General features: G+C 42.9%; 1 protein-coding gene across 1 annotated transcript in view; it reads left to right on the forward strand.

The window, feature by feature from the left end:
* The window catches only part of pola1 (polymerase (DNA directed), alpha 1), a 105,720-nt gene that overhangs the window by 7,097 nt on the left and 72,948 nt on the right, over window positions 1–25,675 (forward strand). Inside the window, 17 exon segments of the mRNA XM_048266946.1 lie at window positions 5,681–5,793; window positions 6,572–6,685; window positions 6,803–6,858; window positions 6,860–6,875; window positions 7,926–8,064; window positions 8,260–8,414; window positions 12,452–12,536; window positions 12,839–12,900; window positions 13,006–13,095; window positions 13,363–13,479; window positions 13,651–13,826; window positions 14,614–14,743; window positions 15,100–15,219; window positions 15,565–15,664; window positions 16,157–16,284; window positions 16,860–17,009; window positions 19,252–19,374. Of these exon segments, the coding sequence (XP_048122903.1) occupies window positions 5,681–5,793; window positions 6,572–6,685; window positions 6,803–6,858; window positions 6,860–6,875; window positions 7,926–8,064; window positions 8,260–8,414; window positions 12,452–12,536; window positions 12,839–12,900; window positions 13,006–13,095; window positions 13,363–13,479; window positions 13,651–13,826; window positions 14,614–14,743; window positions 15,100–15,219; window positions 15,565–15,664; window positions 16,157–16,284; window positions 16,860–17,009; window positions 19,252–19,374 (1,874 nt within the window).

Below are 25,675 nucleotides of genomic sequence, written 5' to 3' on the forward strand. Positions count from 1 at the left end.
ATTTGTAGCATTGTTATAAAACCTTTAAAATATCTAAACAATCACAAGTAGGGCAGTCCATCCATTGCAACTGGACTGATGAAAGGTACACCTGTAGGCTACATTGTATTTGGGAAAAGCAGAAGGTCGCAGCATAATGTATTTATTTATTTATTAAACAAAACAATCCCTGTCAGTTCCATGCAGTTTTCAACAGCTATCAAGAAGAGAGGTCATGTCATGGATTTTTATGTTTCTTCTTCTACATATGCATAAGTTTAGTCATCTAGTTCATATGATATTCAGCTTTATTGTCAATGCACAAATTAAATACCAGTAGTCTAAAACAAAATGCCGTTTTACCCAGTGGTGCAAATAACTGACATGTCCAAAAGGGCCTTCATGAAATGCTTGCTAGACTGTTCATACCCATTTTAACGGGCCAAGTTGAAGAGCTACTGTCCGTTATTGTTTGTGCAAATAATATGCCGATTCATGTTCCCTTGCATTTTGCAACTATGAGGTCCATGGTTAGTCTGGCTTTCGCCAGACCAAGCTCAATATTTTAAGAAATCGAAAAGGAATCAGGCTGAGTTCACCCAGCACCCAGCCTAAATATTGTTTCATTTTGCGATTGAGATATCCACGCACTGGCGCCACCCCACCCCCCGCGACGTGTTTGCCCCCGGTTTCAGAGCTATTCTAAATGCATAAAGGGAGTTATGACAAAACCGTGACTGTTAACAAACTATAGGCTATATAAGGTAGGCCCTATGCTAGGCCTATTACACAACATAAATTGTCACTAGGCTATGCTGGTGGCGACCCAAATAAAATCTCCTTTGGGAACCAATGGCTTACAGTATCAAGCGGACTTAAGCTGCCACCTCTTGGCAAAAAGTTAATAGTTTTGCATATCAGTAGTAATACATTTCACGCAGCTGTGTGAATCACGGAAAGCGACACTTCTATATGGAACCCAACCCACTGTACAGTAGCTCAAGGTCTGTGGCTAAAGCAGCCATAATGAAAGCGTTATCATTGTTTGGATACTTCACACACACATGTTTTTTAATCGCATAGACTACTACCAAAGAGGGTTAAAGCGGAGCGCTAGTAATCAAGGATCTTTGCTACTACTACCAAGCTGGAATCAAAGCACATCGACTCCCCTCTCACACCCTAAACACACTTCGAACAAACAAAAAACGTCTCAGTCTTACGGTATAGCCATAGGCAAAACTGTATTGGACCGGTGTAACGTTGGTACTAAATCATCCATCGCAAAGAATGATTTTTGTAGCACGTGCAACAAATATGTGTAGATACAACCCTGCCCTGGATACATCTCTCAACGTGCGCTCTAAAAACATTTGGTTTAAATGGAGATGTAGATCACGGGTGCGTTAATAAATCTACATTGCGGCGAGTTGACACAAATTATTTACTTTGACGAATTTATGTAGTTTCAGTCCTAGTTACTTTACTTTGAGCCATGCTCTTCCTTACTTGAATCACCTTTGAAAATAGAGGATTGAAGTAGCCTATATGGGTGTTTGGGAATGAACGTTGACTCAGATGCTTTTTGAGACTTTGAGCTAAATGTCCCAGCCCGGTGTTTAGGATGCATCATAGACAGGTTATCTTTCAGGTAGCCTATATATTTTCCATTAGAAAACCATCACGTAGCGAACGTGTTGTGGCTAACTCACTTAGCTCCTGTTAGTAGCCTAGGTTATGGTCATAAGCAAATGAGATGACAGTCGAAAGATGCATTTAGTGCTGTTATCAATTTGCTTGGTAGCCTATAACTGCATGTATGGCTTTCTACAAATACATCAATAATCAAATTGGCCTCCATCACTCAACCAATGCTAGCGGTAACATTATTTTACCTACTCTAGGCTATTGATATAATTTAAGATTAACGTAGCCTACCTGCAGTAAAAACCAAGCATGTCCGATAAACATTCTCAGATTTATTTCGGCTTCAAGAAGAAATGGGAATTACATGTCATGCAGAAATCATCCTACCCTTATTAGACGTTCTCTGTGGTAAACTACAGTCTTGTCCTAGGAAGCATACTGTCTTTCCAACCCACTTTAGATTAACTTCCAACAAAATTACGTCTCACTGCAATGATGCGCCATCTGGTGGACAAACGACTACGTGACGCCAATACTGGAAATGCAGCCAAATTATTATGATGAATATTTGGTTTTCCTTTAATCCTACTGAATTTGTAATTATGTATCGGCCGTTGTAATTGCCGATACTGATGGTATGTGTGTGCCTGTGTGTGTGTGTGTGTGTGCGTGTGTATATGTGTGCACCACCATCTACAGGCCAATGAGTGTACAGTTACTAAATGTACACATAACTTAATTTTTTTAGACCCCCCCCATGGATGAAATTCTATGAAACTTGGCATACCCCCAGAGAATGTCAGGTTAATCATACACAAAAAATTTGGTGCAGATCTTAACTTAAGAGAGGGGCGATTAAAGCAGAATGATATTGCATTTTCATTTTTTACCGGGGGGGTGCAAATCACAAATGAGTGATTATGGGCTAGGTTGATGTGGTTCTTCATCCTCAGTGCCACAGTTCAGGTAGTTATTTAGGAAAAACTGCATTTTTTGGGTTGCGAGGGGGGTTGGGGGGGTGGCCAACAAATTTTTTCCGTAATAGTCTAGTGGGGCTACATACCCACCAAATTTCATGTGGTTCGGTGTCCCGGGTATCGTTGACCAAAAATTCAGGAAGTAGATGACTGGGGGGGACTTTGACAATCCCTATATGACCGACTGTAGGTAGCCACCTAGCTATCTGAGTGGTGCTTATGTGCTTCATCAGGTAAATGCTTAACTTAAAGGTACACTATGCAAGATAGATACCCTAGAGGTAAAAACGTTCAGCAAAGGTGTTGGTGTCTATATGTGTGTGTGTTGAGTTTGTGCTCTAGACAGACAGACAGACAGACAGACAGACAGACAGACAGACAGACAGACAGACAGACAGACAGACAGACAGACAGACAGACAGACAGACAGACAGACAGACAGACAGACAGACAGACAGACAGACAGACAGACAGACTTTATTGATCCCTAGGGGAAATTCAAGGTCACAGTAGCATACACACATTCAATAACAGCAGAAAAAGTAATTAAAAGTATATAATATAAAAAAAAACACAACTAAGCAATAAGGACTGTAGAAGATAAAGAATATACTAAATATACAAAATACAAATTATACTAAATAAAACTTAATCCACATCAATTCTAAAAAACAGTATCCACATAGTGGGTGAATAATCAATCAGGTGCGCTTGCAATGACTGAAGCAGGGACTGAGCCTGTGGTTCTCAGTGCATAAGGTAAGGTAAGGTGTGAATGAGTGTCATGGTGATGGTGCAAATGAGTAAGTCAAACAGTGCAAGAATAAAGTCTATATATCTATATATAAATAACTAAATATCTATATATAAATAACTATATTAAGAAAGGTATGTGGCATGGAGGGAGGGGTTGTGCATATGTGCTAATACAGCACACAAACAGTGAGGCAGAAGACAAATCTAAAGTGACGAGAGGACCGACAGTTCAAGACATTGGAGGTGGTGAAGAGGCAGACAGACTATGCGGATAAGTCTATTTCTCCTCTTCCCTTAAGTGATGCATTAAACAGTTCAATGGCCCAGGGGATGAATGACTTCCTCAGTCTGTCTGTTGTGCAAGGCAGTGAGCGAAGTCTCCAGCTGATCAGGCTCTTCTGCTTAACAATAGTGCTGTGGAGTGGATGACACTCATTGTCCAAGATGTTGATCAGTTTGTTCAGGCTCCTTTTGTCAGATATTGAAGTGATGCACTCCAGTTCAGCTCCCACTACAGAGCCAGCTTTCCTTACCAGCCTGTCAAGTCGCTCCACATCCTTCTTCTATGTGCTTCCTCCCTCCCTTCCTCCCACACAGAAGAGGACGCTGGCAACAACAGACTGGTAGAACATCCTGAGGAGCTTGCTGCACTCATCCTTCCTCCCCAGGAAGTACAGCCTGCTCTGCCCTTTCTTGTAGAGTGCATCAGTGTTGGCTGACCAGTCCAGTTTATTGTCCAGGTGGAGACCCAGATACTTGTTAGGTGCTTACCACCTCGACATTGACCCCATCAATGGAGACTGGTAGCAGAGTGGGCTTAGATCTGTGGAAATCCACCACCATCTCCTTGGTCTTTGAAGTGTTGAGTTGGAGATGATTGAGGGCCCGTCCACACGGAGACGCTTTTTAGGTTAAACGCAGAGGTTTTGCTTCGTCTTGGCCGAGCGTCCAAACGAGTCCTGTAAACGCACTGCCCGAAACCGTACTTTTCTGAAACCTGGTCCCAGAGTGGAGAAATCTGAAACCGTAGAGTCCGCTTTGAATTAGTTTAGACAGCTTAAACTGCACATCCTGCTTAGCGTGATCGATGATGTCATCGCCACACCTCAGCTGCCCTGGACTTGCACTTATAGTATTGCCTAACAATACTAGTTTTCATACATGACATTACCTACGATGACACTGTTTTTTCCCGGTGTTTTTTAATGCATTCTAGCTACTGTCAGTGACGCGAGAGAACTTAAGTTATTAGGAAAGTGCAGTGTAAGTTTAGGCTACATTAATTTGTGCGTAGTTCCAGTGTCATTAATTTATTTTACATGTCTTACAACATATATACATGCATTCACAGTCGAAAGTGAAATCAGATATAAGCATACAAAGACGCTTTTAGAACTCACGTTAAAGCCGATGGTAGCACACTGAATGCAAATGCGCGATTTGATTTGATGCTGGCAAACGTATTGACTGTTAGTAACAAAGGTTTTATAGCAATATTATAAATGTGGCGACAGAATAGCCTAGAACTTGGGTAAGCCTTGCGTTTAGTAGCCTAATTGCGGTGATGGCCAAAACTAATGTGAATCATGGACTATCCTACAACCAAAGAAAGTAAAGGTGATTAGTAGGCCTACCTGGCGTTAGCCAAATAAAGGACGGACTGCACCCTTCACAAACCGTAAAATAAAGTTTATTAGTTTTACAGTTGACTACAGTTGACAGTTCACCATCAGTCCACACAAACAATTCTGGTTTCCTTGCACTAGCCATTTCGTCATAGCCTATTCTGTCTGTTTGTAAAGCACAAACATTTTGCTCAATTTCTGTAAAGAAACAGTGCCACCTATAGGCCTGGGGTATGAAGTAACGTGTTGAGATGGATCCGTTTGGACGCAAATATTCTTGATGCGGTTTCAGGAAAAACGGAGGAAAAAAAGATCAGTTTCGTACGTGTGGACTAGCCCTGAGTTTGCACCATTGCACAAAGTCCTCCACCAGGCTCCTATACTCCTCCTGCCCGTTCCTGATACGCCCCACAATTGCAGTGTCGTTAGAAAACTTCTGCATGTGGCATGACTCAGTGTTGTAGCGGAAGTCAAATGTGTACAATGTGAACAGGACTGGAGAGAGCACAGTTCCATGTTGCGCTCTGGTGCTGCTGATCACAGTGTCAGAGAGACGGTTCTTCAGTCTGACGAACTGTGGTCGCTCCGTCAGGTAATCTGTGATCCAGGTTACCAGGTGAGCGTCCACACCCATCTGCAAGAGCTTGTCTCCCACTCTGAGGGGTTGGATTGAGGTCTACCTGTTGGTCTCTACAGGTGTGGTGTTCCTGTTCGGCAAGGTGTGGATCGAGTCAGCCCGAGCCCACGTGAGCTGCTGTGTGGCGGTGAAGAACATCGAGAGGACCATGTACCTTCTCCCCAGAGAACACGTGAGTTCCATGTACCTTCTCCCCAGAGAACATGTGAGTTCCAGATCTGGTCACCAGCTTGATTGTCCAAGCTCCATGCCCCATACTCCATGCCCCATACTCCATGCCATGCCCCATACTCCATGCCCCATACTCCATGCCCCATACTCCATGCCCCATACTCCATGCCATGCCCCATGCTCCATGCCCCATGCTCCATGCCCCATGCTCCATGCCCCATGCTCCATACCCCATGCTCCATACCCCATGCTCCATGCCCCATGCTCCATGCCCCATACTCCATGCCCCATACTCCATGCCCCATACCCCATGCTCCATGCCCCATACTCCACACTCCATGCCCCATGCCCCATGCTCCATACTCCATGCCATGCCCCATGCTCCATGCCCCATACTCTATGCCCCATGCCCCATGCTCCATGCCCCATGCTCCATACTCTATGCCCCATGCCCCATGCCCCATGCCCCATGCTCCATGCTCCATTCCCCATTCCCCATGCCCCATTCCCCATGCCCCATACTCCATGCCCTGTACTCCAAGCTCCCTGATGATCTTGGAACATGAGAACCCTCATCTCCCACATGTTATGACTTTCTTTCTATGGTTGTATAGTTACAGTGATGCTATGGGGGTCGATCCACATCAATAAAGGCATCTGCAAAATTATGGAAATAAATGTTTTATTCTGTGTGTATGCTATCAGTGAGGTCAGACATGCTGACAGAACATTATGGGTCGTTGTTGTTCACTCTTTTCTATTTTGTCTCGGACTAACAGAAGGTTAATTTGGCCACTGGGGAGGAGACAGACCAGCCAGTGGGCCTAATGGATGTCTATCAGGAGTTCAGCAGTCTCTCAGAGAAGTTTAAGATCATGAAGTTCAAGTCCAAGGTTTGTGAACGCGAGATCTGTTGTAGTATTTATTTGTGTAATGGCACCTAGTATCCTGTGTGTACGAGTCAGATGTCATCCCAGTTACTGTCTACTCTTCCCTGTTTGACTTGGTAGAAAGTGGAGAAGAGCTACGCCTTTGAGATCCCAGATATTCCCACGCAGTTTAATACCTGAGGTGAGGTACTCGGTGAGTGTTTTTTTTTTACGGCTGATATATTTTTTGGGCTTTTTGCTACAGGAAGTGAGTGGGTTAGAGAGATGGGGTGGGATCGGGAAATGAACGCAGGTCAGATTTGAACCTGGGTCCCTGTGGGCACTTGGACCTTTACATGGTATGTAGCTTCTTGAATTTCCCCTTTCTTGAATTTCCCCTTGGGGATCAATAAAGTATCTATCTATCTATCGATCGATCGATCGATCCCAAAACACACACATTTGGACCTTTACATGGTATGTGCTCTGTAGCCTGTTGCGCCACAGCACACACACACACATTTGGATCTTTACATGGTATGTGCTCTGTAGCCCGAGTTAAAATGTAAATGACTACTAGTTAAAGGTGCTCTTAGGGATGCCACGCGTTTTTTAGGCTAAAACATTTTATGTCACTTACTGCAAACATCACCTATCCAACCGCTAGCTGTCTGTGTCCTGAATACACTGTAAAAACACGCGATCTCTGTGGACAGCCCAGGCTCCAAAAACGGCAACAAAAACAACCTGGGCAAACCTAGCCCATAAAAACATAACAAACTGTTCCAGCAAATCACAGACGAGATGCACGTTTAGGAGAGTTTCAATTGCACAGGAGCAGCACGGGAGGAAGGGGGAGGAAGTAGCGAGCTATCTCTCTGTTTTGTTTGAAAGTCAACAGAAGTGACGTTACCCAGCATCGCTTAGAGCACCTTTAAATCTACATGAATACAGAGATAAAACCAAAAGAAATCAGTCAGTAGCCATTAAGCAGGCATGAGCTTTTAAAAGTTGTAATTTTTATGAAGGCCAAATACTAGTCAAGGTAATTATCACACCGGTACATTAACTATAAAGTGTCAGGTAATTACCCTCAGGCTTCGTTAACAGCACCCGGAAGTAATTGATGACCTGTTTAATTGTCTTGGGTCTGTGTTGGCTGTAATCTTGATGCTTCACTGACACCAACAGAAAGTAATTGAGGCTGACAGGAAGTAATTGATGCCCTGTGTAATGGTCTTGGGTGTGTGTTGGTGTGATCTAGGCTGAGATGCCTGCATTGCCTTCTGACCTGAAGGGCTCCACGTTCTCCCACGTGTTTGGTTCCAACACGGCCAGCCTGGAGCACTTCCTCCTCAGCAGGAAGATCCGTGGACCCTGCTGGCTTGACATCAAAACCCCACGTATGTCTTGTGCGCACACACACACACACACACTGTCAATCTCTCTTTATATCTTGTGCTGTGTCCTTTTCTCGTAATGATTGCAGCCTTAATATATATATATATATATATATATATATATAGAGGATGTGACCGTGTATGACATTGGTGGAGCCATTTTAGGACATGTTGTGTCTGTCTGTCCCTGTCCTGCAGAGCTGACCAATCAGGCGCTGAGCTGGTGTAAGGTGGAGGCTGTGGCTCTGAAGAGTGAGCTGGTTTGCGTGGTGAAGGACCTGTCCCCTCCCCCCCTCGTCGTCATGTCCCTCAGTCTGAAAACGGTGCAAAACCCCAAGACCCATCACAACGAGGTCAGTGTCCCTCACCGTCTCCATTAGTGATATGAGAATTATGACCAAGCAGGGCTCTACACTAACATTCTTTTCCAGGAGCACTTGTGCACCCAAGATAAAAAATGTAGGAGCACAGACAAAAAATTTGTATATTTGCATTAAGCCTGTATAAGCATCCTGCCAAATGTAGGCAGGGTACCCGCGGAGTCGTAAAAGTATTAAAAAGTATTGAATTTCACCTCAAAGTCTGGAATTCTTTCACGGAGGTCTTAATTTTTCAAATGATCAGTAGATTTAGTCTAATATCCTCACATAGCGTAAATCAGACAAGGATTAAAGTTCTCGCATCGCACGACGGATTTCGGCCAATTTGATTTTAGAAATGTCATATTTGAGATCGATGCAGATCCGGTGAGAAAAAAAATAGGAGGGGGGTCCATCACCTTTTCTTTTCCTTTTTTTAAGGCAACTACAAATATTAGGTCCAATGAATTAATGTGTGTGGTGGTAAATGTTTAAAGACCTGATAGTGTTCTTGAGAACTTTCTGTGTCTCAATCAGACCGCTCAAGAAGATACGTCAGCCATGAGTTTCGCTTTGTTTATGTTGTAGCTACACGCTTGTCTCATTGGCCTGGGGCGGTTGCTTAAAAAAAAAAAGAACACGTTTGGAGGACGGTCTAAAAGTTGGATTATAGTGACACAATCGAGACAGCTAATGAGGTTGCCCAATCCGCAACTTTTTTGGATATGATGTTGTGAGCTCTGCGAATTCGGAGGCTGTGTTCTTTCTGTGCATCATTGTAGACAATTTCTTACTATCGCAAACTCTTGTCAGGGGAGGTCATTCATTTTGGGTGTCACCTATGACTTGAACAGATAGCCTGCTATGCCAACTCGATGTAGCCTACTATTATTGTTACAGTTTTTGATCAATGCAACTAACAGTATGTGTTTAGCGACGCAATATAAACCGTAGCCTATGCCTATCCCCTGTTATGACATGTACAACAATGTTTTTCACAATTTTATGACGGAAGGTTTTGACCGAAAGGTGTTAACATAAAATAATAATATCGCAAACTGTTGAGTAAGGGGTCAGTCGTGGTTTGTGGACGCACAGACAGCCTTGTAGCCTATTTTGCTTAGGCCTCATTTTAACGACAGTAGGTTGTGAGCGATATGTTGACAAAAATAACCATGCAATTAAAATAGTCAACTTAAAACTTTGCTATTATTAATGTATAGCACAAAACCATAACCAGTAGGCCTACCAGAACCTCGCATATTAGTGTCATGATTTGTGTGCGTCTATTTGGTAAGGCCACTAGCTGTCATGGATGCGTTGCTAAAGGAAGGCACAGGTGTCAAAAGTTAAAAAATAAATGGAGATGTGCGGCTGTTGGAAACGGGGGAGAACTAACAAGCCATGGTGTAAAGAAATGAAAGTGCCAGGGGTTTGCTTTTGCGCGGTTTGCTGCAAGAAAATTGTTTATGGATGCAATAGGAAAACGTTTTAGCACGCCAACAATCAGAAGACCGCCATAAGGTTAACGTTCGTGCACTTCAGAACATCTTCCCTACCTGGTGCAACTAGCCACCACGACAGAGGTAGGCTACGCTTATCTGACTGACCGTTTTGCACTCAGAAAAGTAGGCTACGATGTTCTTTCATAGCTAACACGACCTGTCCCTCACCATATCTCAACCTCTTGTCAACCTTATACAATCTGTTGCTGAAGACAAAAGCGCCCTCTCCAGATTGTCGTTATCAGATTCGCAGACCTCCTACATGAGCATACACCGTATTGCTGCTCATTGGAAAACTGAGTTGTCTGTAAAACTCAAAATTACTATGTTTTCATTAAATGCAGATGAGGCAACAAATGGAAATATGAACAATATCTAGACTGTTCTGATTTGTTACTTTGATGAGGAAATGTGAAGTCTTGCAAACTTGATTTTATAGATTTTACTTGGTGTTGAATTGCATATTAACAAGAAAAAAAATCTCCCCTTTAAACACTTTTGGCCTGAAGTAATTAAATAAGAGTGTAAGTTAAAGCCTTGCTACAATATTGCTGCAGTAGAAAAGAACAGCAATGGCTAATCAGCAATGGTCAGGGATGGTATTGAAATATTGTTTTGTTCATCAGGAAATCTCAATCAAGAACACTCTCAATTCGCCTTTATTCACAAGGCCCATTGGTGACTAAAAACGAGGCTACAGGGTACACAAACCATAGGATTGTTATGTTCTATGCATTCACCTGTAGGTGGCATTAATTACATAGTAACTTAGTACCCTGTAGCCTCGTTTTGGTGTTTATTTGGTGCTTTACTTTGCCGTTTGCATCTTTTTGTACATTAAAAACCAATAGGTCGCGACCGCAAAAGGGGTGCTATCTCTATAGGTAGATATGAACAACGTATGACTTATGGCCTGAAAAAGTTCAGTCAAACGATTTTTTTTCACTTTAATCCCTGAAATACAACTAAGTTCTATTCCGTGTAAATTTGTCCATGAAGGGACATTCAGTCAATGCTACTACCGACAAAAGCTTTATGCTGCCACTGCAATGTTCATGTTGGCATGTTCAAACACTTGTAAATAGTAATTATTTGAGGTTTAATCTTACCTTTAATATTATTTATTCTATCTGAATGGGTGCGATGTAGGTATTAAATTTCATCTGAAGTGGTATTAAAAAGGTCTTAAAAGTCTTAAATTTAGGTCTGACAATTCTGGGGGTACCCTGGTAGGCTAATTTATTTATTTGTGAATCCATCTGTAGCTAATACAAATATGCCCATGGTGACCTATCTGACTGCATACTGCCTAATACTACTACTAAAACAGTCCATTTTCTCTTCCACAAAACCCAACATGGTCTAATCAAGGATATTTATTTTTATTTGAATTATCTGCATTGATGGGGGCAGTAGGCAAATGTTAGGCCTACTTTCGTTTTGCACTTCAGCTTGTATTCGGTGTAAACAAACAAGCATGCATGAAAGCCTGGAGTTGTCAGTAGAGTTCTACCTTTCAATAAAACGAGAGTATTACGGGAGGCTACTTTTGTGCCTGTTCGCTACAGCTATATTTTGCATATTGCAGCCAATACGTCAACTGGGCTAAAAGGCATGTTATCTTTCCTTCTCTCACTGCATTCTCGGAATCTCATTCTGTTTCTCCTATATCCGATGAATTCGGTGGATAGAAGAACTAATTTCTTCAATCTTTGCATCTTGGCTGGCTAGTCTAACTTTCTGCTTTTTTTGTGCGCTCTTGGATTTGATAGAAGCGACTACTAGCAAGACACAACGCGAAACTGCTAACGTTGATAGGAGGTGTAGTTTTTATGCTGCATTCGCGACGTGATTCTATGGTTCGCACCAGTAATGTTTTGCGATGTTGCGGTGTATTTTGTAGACAAGCATTGACATGGTTAGAAGTCATTCACAACAGTGCGCCTAAATCTTTTTTGGCACTCGCACGCCATCATTTTTACTCGCATGTGCGAGAGAAATGGGCGCACTGTAGAGCCCTGCCAAGTATCTTGGTATCTTGATACCAATGCTGAAACGATATCTTGATGCAATACCATGCCGGCAATACCAACGGTATGGTTACACACCTTGCGAATTTCACCCAACGAAATTTCACCTCGGTGGCGTTGATGGCAAAACTGTAGTGGCTACAATCGGCGAGGTATCAGCTAGTTCAAAAGTTTAACTACTTAATGAAGACATTCAGGGGTCTTTATGCCTCAACCAAATAGATTTTGCCTGTGAACAACAAGGTCACTAAGACATAATATGTCATGCCTGTGTTGTAGCGTGTAGCCTAGCTGCCTGGCCAGGCTTACAATGAAATGCAATGTCCGGAAATGCTAGCGGTTGGCCTGTTGGCTACCTGAAAAGTTTGAGTGTTTAACTAACATCTACAGTGCTTTATTTCTGCTTCTGTAGCTCCTGTGAATTACGTAATATTGCGAGAATGATTTTGTGCCGAATTAATTATCTTTTGTTCTCTCCAACGTATTCCACCTCCAGATTGTGTCGCTGGCTGCTCTGGTCCATCACCAGTTTCCCCTGGACAAGGCTCCGCCCCGGCCCCCGTTCCAGACGCACTTCTGCGGTGTGTGGCCTCCCTCTCAATGAGTACAGCAGACATTAAACTTGTCTGATGGCAATGACATCCACTTTGTCATGCCCAATACCGACATCAGTATGACAATACCGATATCAATATGACAATACCGACATCAGTATGACAATACCAATATCAATATGACAACCTTGAGTATCTGCCAATACTGATACCAATCCGCTACTGTCTTTTAAAACGACTATGCTATGGTGGCTTTCCTCACTGCCTTCTCTCAACAGACTTTATTAAACCTGTTTGGGGGAAATAAAGTTTTGCTCTTTCATTCCTAGTGATCAGCAAACCGAATGACTGCATCTTTCCGTATGACTTCAAAGAGGCCGTGAGGAAGAAGGTACTGACTAACAGATGGCTGTAATGACTTCCGTTGCTCAAATAGTGTTTTGTATTCAGTGCTGTCTGTGAGAACTTGTTTTTGTGATTTCTGATCCTCTCACAGAATGCCAAAGTGGAGATTGCAGGAACAGAGCGAGCGTTGCTGGGATTCTTCCTGGCAAAGATGCACAAGATTGATCCTGATGTTTTGGTGGTATGTGGTCATTTTGGCTGCTTATTTTTTGTAATCAGTGGTGCAAGACATGTCTTGCATGGAAAATACACAATTGCACTGAATTATTGAAATCAGCAAAGCACACGTAGTTGCTCAGTTGGTTTGCCTTTCATGATGATGGTAGACTGTAATGCAGTACTCCAGAAACAGTTCAATTCTCAGCACAGGGATGTAATTAGGAATGTAATTAAGAATGTAAGTAGCAATGTAATTAAGAATGTATTCACTTTGTGTTGGCTTCCTCAGGGTCATGACATCTTGGGTTTTGACCTGGAAGTACTCCTGCAGAGGATCAGCTTTTGCAAGGTACCTCATTGGTCGAAGATCGGACGTCTGCGTCGGGCCAACATGCCGAAATTGGGGGTGAGAATTGAAACTGTTTGGGTCCACGTGCCTTCGGGGTCCCGGGTCCGGCCCGGGTCATATCCTGATCCCACCTGGGTCATTTCCTCTCTCTCTTCATTTGCTTCCTGTCGCTCTCCTATCAGATTGAAGGCATAAAAACCCCTCTCACCACTCTTTTTGCATCCTCAGGGTCGTAGTGGCTTTGCAGAGAAGAGCGCCACGAGTGGGCGCTTGGTGTGTGACGTCGAGATCTCAGCCAAGGAGCTGATTCGCTGTAAGAGCTACCATCTGACGGAACTGGCGTCCCAGGTGTTGAAGATGGAACGTGCTGTGATTCCTCAGGAGAACATTCGGAACTTCTACGGGTGAGGAATGGTTTCACAGTAGAGACACTGCACCATATAGGATTTCCTGTGGAAATCATTCACAATAGAGCTTGTAGAGCATCTGGTGTTTCCTGAGGAAGGCGTTCACAGTAGAGAGTGCACCATATAATGTTTCCTGAGGAAGGCTTTCACAGTAGTCAAGTTTATTTATATAGCGCATTTCATACACAGGTCATTCAATGTGCTTTGAGGTCATTCAATGTGCTTTAGTAGAGCTTGTATTGTCTCCTGAGCTTGCTGCAGAGGGTTATAGCTGAGTAATGTGTAATTATTAATAACTGACAGCAGTAAATGAATGTAACATATCTTTTATCTTGATGAAAAAATATCCCATGGGTAGAAATGTTGCTCTACGTGAAGATTCTTTAGTCTTCTCATCTCAACCTCGAGGTGGTTTCTAAGACCATTGAGTGAGATTTCAGTGAAATATGAATAACTCTTCTTAACTCTCCGTTAAACCTTTTCCATGTGTTTCTCACGTAGTGAAATATGAATAACTCTCCGTTAAACCCTTTCCATGTGTTTCTCGCATAGTGAAATATGAATAACTCTTCTTAACTCTCCGTTAAACCTTTTCCATGTGTTTCTTGCGTAGTGAAATATGAATAACTCCGTTAAACCTTTTCCATGTGTTTCTCGCATAGTGAAATATGAATAACTCTTCTTAACTCTCCGTTAAACCTTTTCCATGTGTTTCTCGCGTAGTGAAATATGAATAACTCTTCTTAACTCTCCGTTAAACCTTTTCCATGTGTTTCTCGCGTAGTGACTCCCCTCACCTGCTGTACGTGCTGGAGCTCACCTGGATGGACGCGAAGCTCATCCTGCAGATCATGTGCGAGCTCAACGTCCTGCCACTCGCCCTGCAGATCACCAATATCGCTGGAAATGTCATGGTGAGCTTATCAATGCATAATAACCCATCACAGCGTCTGGTTTAAAGATCAAACCCATCGGCAGACTAGCTCACAAGGCTGGGGAAATCTAGTTTCTCTTCATGCATTTGTGTAACATGTAAAAGTGTAGACATCTGTTGGAAGGTAGGTAAGTCGTTGGAACCTTTAGTTCCAGTCGTGAAAATGCTGAAACAGTACTGTAAGTGGTTGGAACCTTTAGTTCCAGTCGTGAAAATGCTGAAACAGTACTGTAAGTCATTGGAACCTTTAGTTCCAGTCGTGAAAATGCTGAAACGGTACTGTAAGTGGTTGGAACCTTTAGCTGCAGTGTGGCCGTGTCCTCCCTCCTCCCCCAGTCTCGTACCCTGATGGGCGGGCGAGCAGAGCGCAACGAGTTCCTGCTGCTCCACGCCTTCCACGAGAAGAACTACATCGTTCCAGACAAGCAGTTCTTCAAGAAGCCCCAGCACGACCTGGTATGTGGTGGCATGCGCCGTCTCGCAGCCAAAAAGCACCACTGTGTCACCCAGCCTGGGTTTAATGCTTACGTGGTAGAGTTCAACACAAAGTGATGATTTGCTTTTGAGTGGCTGGTAGAGTTCAACACAAAGTGATGATTTGAGTGGCTGGTAGAGTTCAACACAAAGTGATGATTTGCTTTTGAGTGGCTGGTGAATATTACCATTTATTTGTCAGTGGCTGGCATATGTTAATTTCTGCCCCTGATGTTCACCCAAGCAGTTAAATCTGCTTAGATTCTGATCGGTGTAAATAGTAGATGAGAAGAAACTGCTGAAATAAGTCGCGTGTGCGTGTGTCAGGCTGGGGATGAAGACGAGGATGGAGCAGGTAAAGGGGCTCCAAAGAAGGTGAGGAAGAAGGCTGCGTATGCCGGAGGACTGGTGTTGGATCCCAAAGTGGGTACGTACAACCCGTGTGTGTGTGTGTGTGTGTGTGTGTGTGTGTGTGTGTGTGTGTGTGTGTGTGTGTGTGTGTGTGTGTGTGTGTGTGTGTGTGTGTGTGTGTGTGTTAAGAGACTGCGCGAGGGATATGTGATTACAGGAATATGGGAATCTGTATAGTGTGTGTGTGTGTGAAGAGACTGCGCGAGGGATATGTGATTACAGGAATATGGGAATCTGTATAGTGTGTGTGTGTGTGTGTGTGTGTGTGTGTGTGTGTGTGTGTTAAGAGACTGCGCGAGGGATATGTGATTACAGGAATATGGGAATCTGTATAGTATCTTCATTTTACCAACGTCGGTTACAAAAAAAAAACACACAACTTTTATTTTCCTGTGAAATTCCTAGACCAGTAGGTCTACCGCTAAATGTGTGACAACATGCTGACTGACTTGTCCTGAAACTGACCCTCTCTGGCTGATGCTGATGAGGCTGTTTCTATGGTTTCCAGGTTTCTATGATAAGTTCATCCTGCTGCTGGACTTCAACAGTCTGTACCCCTCCATCATCCAAGAGTTCAACATCTGCTTCACCACCATCCAGAGAGTGGCTTCTGCCATGCGCAAGAAAACACAAGAGGTGTGTGTGTGTGTGTCAACATGTCCTTGTTGCACTGTATCTTGATTGTTCCCTTTTTTGTAAGTCGTTTTGGATAAAAGAGTCAGGTAAATTACTAAATGTAAAGTATATAAGTAAGTATATATACTCTTTTGATCCTGTGAGGGAAATTTTGTCTCTGCAATTATCCCAATCTGTGAATTACTGAAACACACACAGCACGCAGTGTACACACAGTGAGGTGAAGCACACACTAATCCCGGCGCAGTGAGCTGCCTGCATCAACAGCGGCGCTCGGGGAGAAGTGAGGGGTTAGGTGCCTTGCTCAAGGGCACTTCAGCCGTGCCTACTGGTCGGGATTCGAACCGGCAACCCTCCACCTTACAGGTCCGAAGTGCTAACCAGTAGGCCACGGCTGCCCAATGTGTATGTGATTGGATATAAATGTGTGTGTGTGATTGTGTAGCATTTTGGTGCGTTTTGCAAAGACTGTCTCAAGATCTATTGTGTTTTCTCCCTTAAAAGCAGTTGCGTAACCAGCCAGTGCTGGCATAAGCATACAAATGTTTAGCCTGCTATTTCTGCGGCTCTGATAGGAGGAGGACGCAGATGAGATTCCTGAGATTCCGGACTCTGACTTGGAGATGGGAGTCCTTCCCAAGGAGATCCGTAAGCTGGTGGAGCGCCGTCGACAGGTCAAACAGCTGATGAAGCAGCCAGACCTCAACCCTGACCTTCACATGCAGGTAACCACTGTGGCCAGCAGGGGGAGTTGTAGGCTCAGTGAAGACTACGGAGCTGCAAGCTGACTGTAAACTTCACTCCATGGTTCAACCAGCTCTAGTTTAGTGTGAAGCTCATTGAATCACACACATAGCACACTGTAGGCCCTTGGCTAACCTGGATATGGGTAAGGAAATAACCTGATTATTTTGTAACCTCATTGGTAGCCTCCAGTCAGTAACTCTACTTAAAGGGAAACTCCGGTCTATCAAAACTGCACCACTTGATGTCGTTTTGGTCCCAAACGGAAATGTACACAAATAGGGATGTAACAATACACTCAACTTACGATTTTAAGTTCACAAAACAATTTTTTAGTTGAATAAGCTGCAGTCAGTGTTTCCTGCAGGGAATATGTTCGTTAAGGTGTCTGACTGGGGGAAGAGGGACATATTGGGATATGTAGCCTATATTATTATAATATCTATAATATTATGTTGTTATATGTGACCCTGCAAGGCGAAACCAGTCGTTTTGCGCACGGTGATATTTTGAGAAAATTCACAATAAACAAACGTACAAGCTACACTTTCATATTGTGAACAAATTTCACGGATAAACATACGTTTTGACTGTTAAATCCTTACTTTATTTAGGTGAAGATTCAACACATGAGCAGTCATTCCCTTTGTCCACGCCGCTATAAGGTTTTATGGTAGGCTACGGTAGAGCTAATTTACTCATTAGGCTACTCATTACTCGTTACTCAATGTGTCAGCTCTCTATCATTCTTGGCAAATGTAACCGAATATGAATGTGAAAAACTTGCCTTTCAGGGCACGAACGGTCAAAAGCACGAAATATCCTTGGCGTCATTTTAGGGACCAGAAGTTTTCCATTGAAGTAGGCTAGCGCATTTTTAAAGTAGGCTAGGCTATACACTATCTGTGTACACAGAACTTCCTCTCCCCTTACTTCGCCCGAAATACATTAATTATATTCTATAGTGACACCTTATGACCGTCCCAGGTATTAACTAGGGGGCAGAAAAAGACTCATTGCACGGTTGAAACTGCATAGTCAGTCATCTGCTTCAAAGTCACGCTACCGTAAGGCTAATCATAGCTGTGCCCTCACACTATTGCATGTGACAATTTACTATTAAAAAGGTGATTTTCTCCTCTTCTGGCGTATCGTGACAGGAGAACCATGGCAACTTTGGATGCGGTTATCTTAGCGATACTTAGCCTAGCAATATCCTCGATATACATATCGTTGGAAAGCTTAGTTTATGGCCGTGTGAGTACAATAACTGAATTTTGTAAATTTTACCAAAACGACTGGTTTCGCCTTGTAGGGTCACATATACACTACAGTTCAAAAGTTTGGAGTTACTTAGAAATTTCCTTGTTTTACATCATTAATGTTGTAAATGACTGTTGCAGAATTTTTTTTTTTTTTTTTTCGACAACGTCGTTGCATCGTGTTAAGTTTTTTTTCTCAACTGGTGGTAATTTTCACATGTGTATCGATTTTTAGCCAATTCACGGTGCATTGTTACACCCCTATACACTAATGATCCAGAAATGGACCCTAGGTTGATGTTAGACTGGAGTGTCCGTTCAGTTAGAGCATATAGTAAGATCACCACACACACACAGAGTCAGTTAGAGCATATAGTAAGATCACCACAGACACACACAGTCAGCTAGAGCATATAGTAAGATCACCACAGACACACACAGAGTCAGTTAGAGCATATAGTAAGATCACCACAGACACACACAGAGTCAGTTAGAGCATATAGTAAGATCACCACAGACACACACAGAGTCAGTTAGAGCATATAGTAAGATCACCACAGACACACAGAGGCAGTTAGAGCATATAGTAAGATCACCACACACACACAGGCAGGCAGTTAGAGCATATAGTAAGATCACCACAGACACACACAGAGTCAGTTAGAGCATATAGTAAGATCACCACAGACACACAGAGGCAGTTAGAGCATATAGTAAGATCACCACACACACACAGGCAGGCAGTTAGAGCATATAGTAAGATCACCACAGACACACACAGTCAGTTAGAGCATATAGTAAGATCACCACAGACACACACAGAGTCAGTTAGAGCATATAGTAAGATCACCACACACACACAGAGGCAGTTAGAGCATATAGTAAGATCACCACACACACACACGGAGGCAGGCAGTGAGTCCTTGATGGTCACATTTGCCCTCCTCTCTTTCACCTGCAGTATGACATCAGACAGAAGGCTCTGAAGCTGACGGCCAACAGCATGTACGGCTGCCTGGGCTTCTCCTACAGTCGCTTCTATGCCAAACCTCTGGCCGCCCTGGTCACGCACAAAGGCAGGGAGGTGAGACGACACACACACACACACACACACACCACCTGATGCAAAAACACAACAGACGTATGGACATGTAATCCTCCCATTCTTGACACCCAACACAACGGGTATGGATCTGCTTTATCCCAATGATCAAATCCAGTGTACTCTGACTGTAGTACGTCATGTAATACGAGTGAATTCATGTGCACTGATGTGATTTAGATATTCCTTAAACCAACTTAGTGTATTAGAAAACTGCCAGAATTATACAATTCTCTGCAGTCCATTTAGTATGCCGTAGAAGGAATGTATGTCTGTTTCAACTCGGCTAGGATTGATCCATCTTTTAACAGTATGAACATTTCTCGAGTGGTCTCGTGCAATGTTTCCTCTAAGCTGCGCACGCGCGTGGCTGCGCAATAGATTTTTCAGACCGCACAAACGATTTTTTTTTCAGGGGTTAAAAATCTGAGCATCAAAGCCGATGGTAGGCTAGGTAATAAACATTTAAAATACTGACATGTCTGACAACCAAGTCGGATGTACGTTAGAATGTTTACATACAAAGTATCCTTTAGGCTACTCCAGGCAGGCGATATGATGCGAACTTCTGGGTCAGATTAGGCAGGCCCTGCTCCAGCAGTTATGCAGTAGGCTACCATGCCCTGCAGAAAACCTCCTTGGTTCCATTACCAAGTTCTACGCAGACCATGCGCTAAACATGAACAAAATGGTAATGTTTACTTCAGATGGTGCTTACAGGTTGTATCAGCGATTACGGCTGAACTTCACTTCTGTTGATGTTCAAACAAAACAGAGAGCTAGCTCGCTACTCCCTCCCGTGCAATTGAAACTCTCCTAAACGCGCATCTCGTCGGTTATTGATTGGAACACTTTATTTTGCCTTTGCGTGGTTGGCAACACTTGTTGGTAGCAAGTGTGTTTGTGTACAGATCTCAGAGCCTAGGCTGATGAGGCAGGCAGCTAGCGGATCGTTAGGAAAGATTAGATGAATGTGATCATTTATGTTTGGGCCTTTTTTGGGCCTGAAGTTGCTGATACAAGCCACATAGCCAGATAGGCCTATCTCCCTCAGTGACATTCAAATGACATCATGTTTTGTAGCCTTGTTGCAAACCACTCCAGTTATACAATTGTTTATATAGGCTACCTTTAGGAAAAATGACACCATGTCAATTTAATAGGCCTATTATTGTTAAGCACTGCATTGGCATTTTTCTTTCAATGAAGTTCCGCTTAAATGTTGTACCTGCTAAAAATGAAAACACCTTGATATATATATATATATATATATATATATATATATATATATATATATATATATATATATATATATATATATATATATATCTCTCATTATAAGTCATAACCAGTGAACCAGTCATAACCTCTCTAAACCTTATTGAAGTTCAACCAAAGATCCGCTGTAGTGCATCATCATACTCGAGCACTTCTTAGTTAGGTGTGTTGTACTCACCCACCGCCACAAGAGGGCAGTCTGAGACTACCACCCCTCTTGCTCGCTCTCTCTCTCTCTTTCTCTCTCTCTCTCTCTCTCTCGAGCGTGCGCTCTCTCTCTCTCTCTCTCTCTCTCTCTCTCTCTCTCTCTCTCTTCTCGCTCTCTCTCTCTCTCTCTCTCTCTCTCTCTCTCTCTCTCTCGAAGGGTATCTCTTTCTCGGAAGTCTTTCTCTTCGCTCTCTCTCGGCTTTCTCTCTCTCTCTCTCTCTCTCTCTCTCAAATTCAAATTCAAATTCAAATGTGCTTTATTGGCATGACTCAGAAAATAGTGTTGCCAAAGCAGTAACATGACAATACAAACATATACAATATTTGTTTTAAGGAGGGTCGAAGAAAGGAAACTTATCTGAACTAAAAGAAAGAAAACTTATGTTAAAAAAAAAAATAGTAACTAAATCCATGTTTAAAGAAAACTTTAAAACATGTATAAAGAAAACATGTATTCTTAAATCTAAATTTAAAGGAAACTTATACAAGAGTCTATATAAAACTATTTAACAAAAACTATATACTGTATGCACTTTTTCTATGTGAAGTTTTCTCTTAAAATGTGGCAGGACTGTAAATATTGGTAGGCTAAGTGGGCACATTTATCTATTTCTCCCAGGAGGAATTGTAGTTTTTGTTCATGGGTGGCAGTCATAAAGCCGGGACAAGTGATTTCAATTTGTGGGTAGAATATAGCTCTTAAGTGTTGATAATTGGGACATTCTGTGAGGAAGTGGTATTCTCCTCTACTACTCCAGTATTACAGAATTTACATATTCGATCTTCACTAGCTATCCAGGTTTGTGGTGTCTACCCTTTTTCTATTGTAGGGAATGATCACCAGTAAGCTACTTTGACAGGAGTTTTCTATGATGATGGTTTTAATTTCATTTTAAATGGTGCCAATTTGTAATCGAATTCGAATAGTTCTGTAGCGGTGTGGTTTATATATATATGCCGATGAAACATATATACCTATACCATTAAATATATATATATATATATATATATATATGCCATTAAATATATATATACTATATATATATATAGGTAAATATATATATATATATATATATATATATATATATATATATATATATATATACTTAAGTGGCGTATATATATATATATATATATATATATATATATATACTTAGATGAAATATATATATATATATATATATGTATATATATATATATAGGTTAATATATATATATATATATATATATATATATATATATATATATACTTAGGTAGATTGAATACCATTTGTCCGGTCTTTCCTCTCTCTCTCTCTCTCTCTCTCTCTCTCTCTCTCTTGGCGTCTTGGCTCTCTCTCTCTCTCTCTCTCTCTCTCTCTCTCTCTCTCTCTCTCTCTCTCTCTCTCTCTCTCTCTCTCTCTCTCTCGAGCGTGCGCTCCTCTCTCTCTCTCTCTCTCTCTCTCTCTCTCGTGCGCGCTCTCTCTCTCTCTCTCTCTCTCTCTCTCTCTCTCTCTCTCTCTCTCTCTCTCTCTCTCTCTCTCGCCCTCTCTCTCTCTCTCTCTCTCTCTCTCTCTCTCTCTCTCTCTCTCTCTCTCTCTCTCTCTCTCTCTCTCTCGCTCTCTCTCTCTCTCTCTCTCTCTCTCTCTCTCTCTCTCTCTCTCTGTCTCTCTCTCTCTCTCTCTCTCTCTCTCTCTCTCTCTCTCTCTCGAGCGTGCGCGCTCTCTCTTTTCTTTCTTTCTCTCTCTCTCGTTAGCAACTGTAGCCAGTTGTGTTTCTCTCTCTCTTGTTAGCAACTGTAGCCAGTCGTGTCCACCTAATGAATGTGGGGGGGGTCCACCGCTCTATTGTGTTAATTGTTAACCAACAGCTCTTGGCTCACCTGTGCGCATTGTTCCTTTCTCCTGATAAAATGCCGTCTCACTGACTTGATTGCCGGCTTCTCGCTCTCGATCGCACGCACGCACACACCCACCCAGCCAAGGCCGTGCTTTGAGGGCCCCCAGGGCCACCGTAACTCAGCACGGGCACACAGTCATCCTCCTCTAATCACCCGCTCTTCTCCTGCAACAATGCCAGTGCACCATAGCATGGCATTATGCGGCTGGGAGACCGCCATTAATTACGCTGTTTTTGCATTTAGCCTAAAGCGGCCCTGCTGCAGGTCACAGCCGCCCCAGTGTGTGAGTAAGCGTGTTTGTGAGTGAGCGTGTAAGCGTGCGTGCGTCCATGCTTGCTTATATGAGGCCATAACTGCATCCCTCACAACAAAAAATCACAGCCCCTTTTGTATTGTGTAAATGAGAAATACGTGAGCACACACACACAGGCCACCCCCCATACACACACACACACACACACACACACACACACACACACACACACACACACCAAAACATAATAAAAAACATGTCGCCCTCTGTCCGCTCTAATTGGGGTTATTACATTTCCCCCTCAGCATGTTCTAGCTGCACTGATACCCAGTGTGACCTGCTCAGGCCAATGAGAGGGTTGCCAGAGGCTGGTGAGAAATCCCCGGAGAGCGGAGTGACTTGTAACTCACACCCCGCTACACACACATACACACCCCGCTACACACACACACACAGGCCCACACACACACACACACATACACACCCTGCTCTTGTCTCTTCTCCATTCGGTATTAATCATCACTCGCGACATTACCATTTATATTTTGATTTACTGGGCTTTATTTATAAGCGCCAGAGACATGAATGCGCCGCCCGTACAGAATGCTTTTGGTTGCTGCATGTATCATGTTTGCCATGGCGATAAAGATGCTTGCCTTGGCCCCGGGCGGCCATCTCGTCTTACCCACACCCTTGTCGCTGTCGTCGTCAGCGGCCTCACGCAGCCACTGCTCTGCAGATCCCGCCATGGTGCACCCTGTGGTGCCCAGCCCGCCGAGAGAGGAGCGGTGGCGAGGGTGGCAGAGGAGATGACTGCTGCTTGGCACTGGCAGTGGAGGATTCGGGGGTCAGGGAGAGTGGTGCCAAAATGAGAAATTGATGGGGTGGGGGTGTGTGTGTGTGTGTGTCCATGTCCATGTCTGAAACAAAGAGGAGCAATCAAATCTAACCAAGTGTGATAATCTTATATCAAGATCGAAAAATCTAGTTGGTATTGTTTTCAGTATAAAGAGACTTACCGAGTTCTTTCTTGTGAAATCATTTGATTTAATTTAGGAAGCGTTTGATTTATTTTAAGACGTCCCATCCTGAAAACAAGCAAATTTGTCTGCCAGCGCTTTGAGTAAATTTGTCTTGATAAGACTCCTGTAAATAAGTCAAATGGCTCTTTTCCTTTATGGACCGAGGCTGGCCTTAAGGCTTTTTCCCGGTCTTAAACACCGGTGTGTGACCTTGGTACTGTGTTTCCATAAGATGCTATAACATCGGGGGCATTAGCTAACAATGCTAGAAACAAGTCATAACATTGTAAGAACCAGGGGCTGGATTCACAAAGCTTTCTTAAGACAAAAATACTTCTAAAGTGGTGCTTTCTTATTATCTTTTTTCTTAAGAACAAATTTAAGAAGATCTGATATTTATGAACAAAGTACTTATGTTTTTTCTTAACTTACTACTTATCATTATTCCTAAGACAAAACTTATTTAACTTTTTAGACAGTTTGTTTGAAATATCAGCCTTTATTGTGTGTACTACTTACAATATATAAGGTCACCATTTATTGCTAAGTTTAGCTTGCTGCTATTGTTTTCGATAAGTTCTCTGTTTACTGAAACGGGCATAACCGAAGGGTTCCTGACAGCATGTGATGCACAGGCCACAGCCTCCGTCCGGCTTCAATCATGGAAATATAAAAAGTTAGAGGCTTTGCCCCAGACACCAGGGTTTGCCCCAGACACCAGGGTTTTACCACGTATAGTGGAAAAGGGCCAAAACTAAATTAAGTCAAAATGATCTTTCAAGAGAGTCTGTTCATACTAAATACAACACCAATAAGATTAATAACACTTGGTTAGATTCATTTTTTTGGCGTGTGTGTGGTGTACATGGTGAGAAACTGACAGGAAGGGAGGAAAGAAAGCTACATTCACAGTCTAATATTGTACATGGAACCACAATGTGTGTGTGCACGCTTGTACATGGAACCACAATGTGTGTGTGCACGCTTGTACATGGAACCACAATGTGTGTGTGCACGCTTGTGGGTGAGATTATTGAATACATGAAGAAAGAATAAGCATGATTGCCATAAGAGAAAACAAAGGAAGATTAGGACGAACAGAAATGATGCCAAAGCAGTCATCTGGTCCACCCTCCATCTCCATCTCTCTCTCCACGCGTCATCTGGTCCACCCTCCATCTCAACACTTGGGCTACAGCTCAGGTTCTCAGCTCAGACTGAGGGAAATACAAATAAATAAGTAAAAACAAATAAGTACAAATAAAAAGGTTTTGTATGAAATGGCGTAAGGAGAGGGGGTTGGTGTGGGGTATATAGATTGTGCATTCCATTTGGGTGACAATCAAATATTCTGAGTGTGCATGACATGGGTGAATTTGGTGCAACGCATTTGATATAACTAGAGGTGGCTTAATAGTACAGAAGTCCAAACTGCCACAGGAAAGCAGAGCACACCCACGGCCGCCTCTCTTGACGGCCTATGTGTGTGTCCACTTTACCCTTTAACGGGCCCAGTGATGACTGGTGCTCCTGAATGTTAAGTAGGAATCATTTTATAACCCAGTCTCCCACCGCCCGTGTGTGCGCAGTGACGTCAGGTTGTGATTGATGGGTGGCTATCAGGACGCTGCATTGTTCCTTGTT

The sequence above is a fragment of the Alosa alosa genome, chromosome 16 (assembly GCF_017589495.1).
Source record: "Alosa alosa isolate M-15738 ecotype Scorff River chromosome 16, AALO_Geno_1.1, whole genome shotgun sequence".
NCBI classification, from domain to species: domain Eukaryota; kingdom Metazoa; phylum Chordata; class Actinopteri; order Clupeiformes; family Clupeidae; genus Alosa; species Alosa alosa.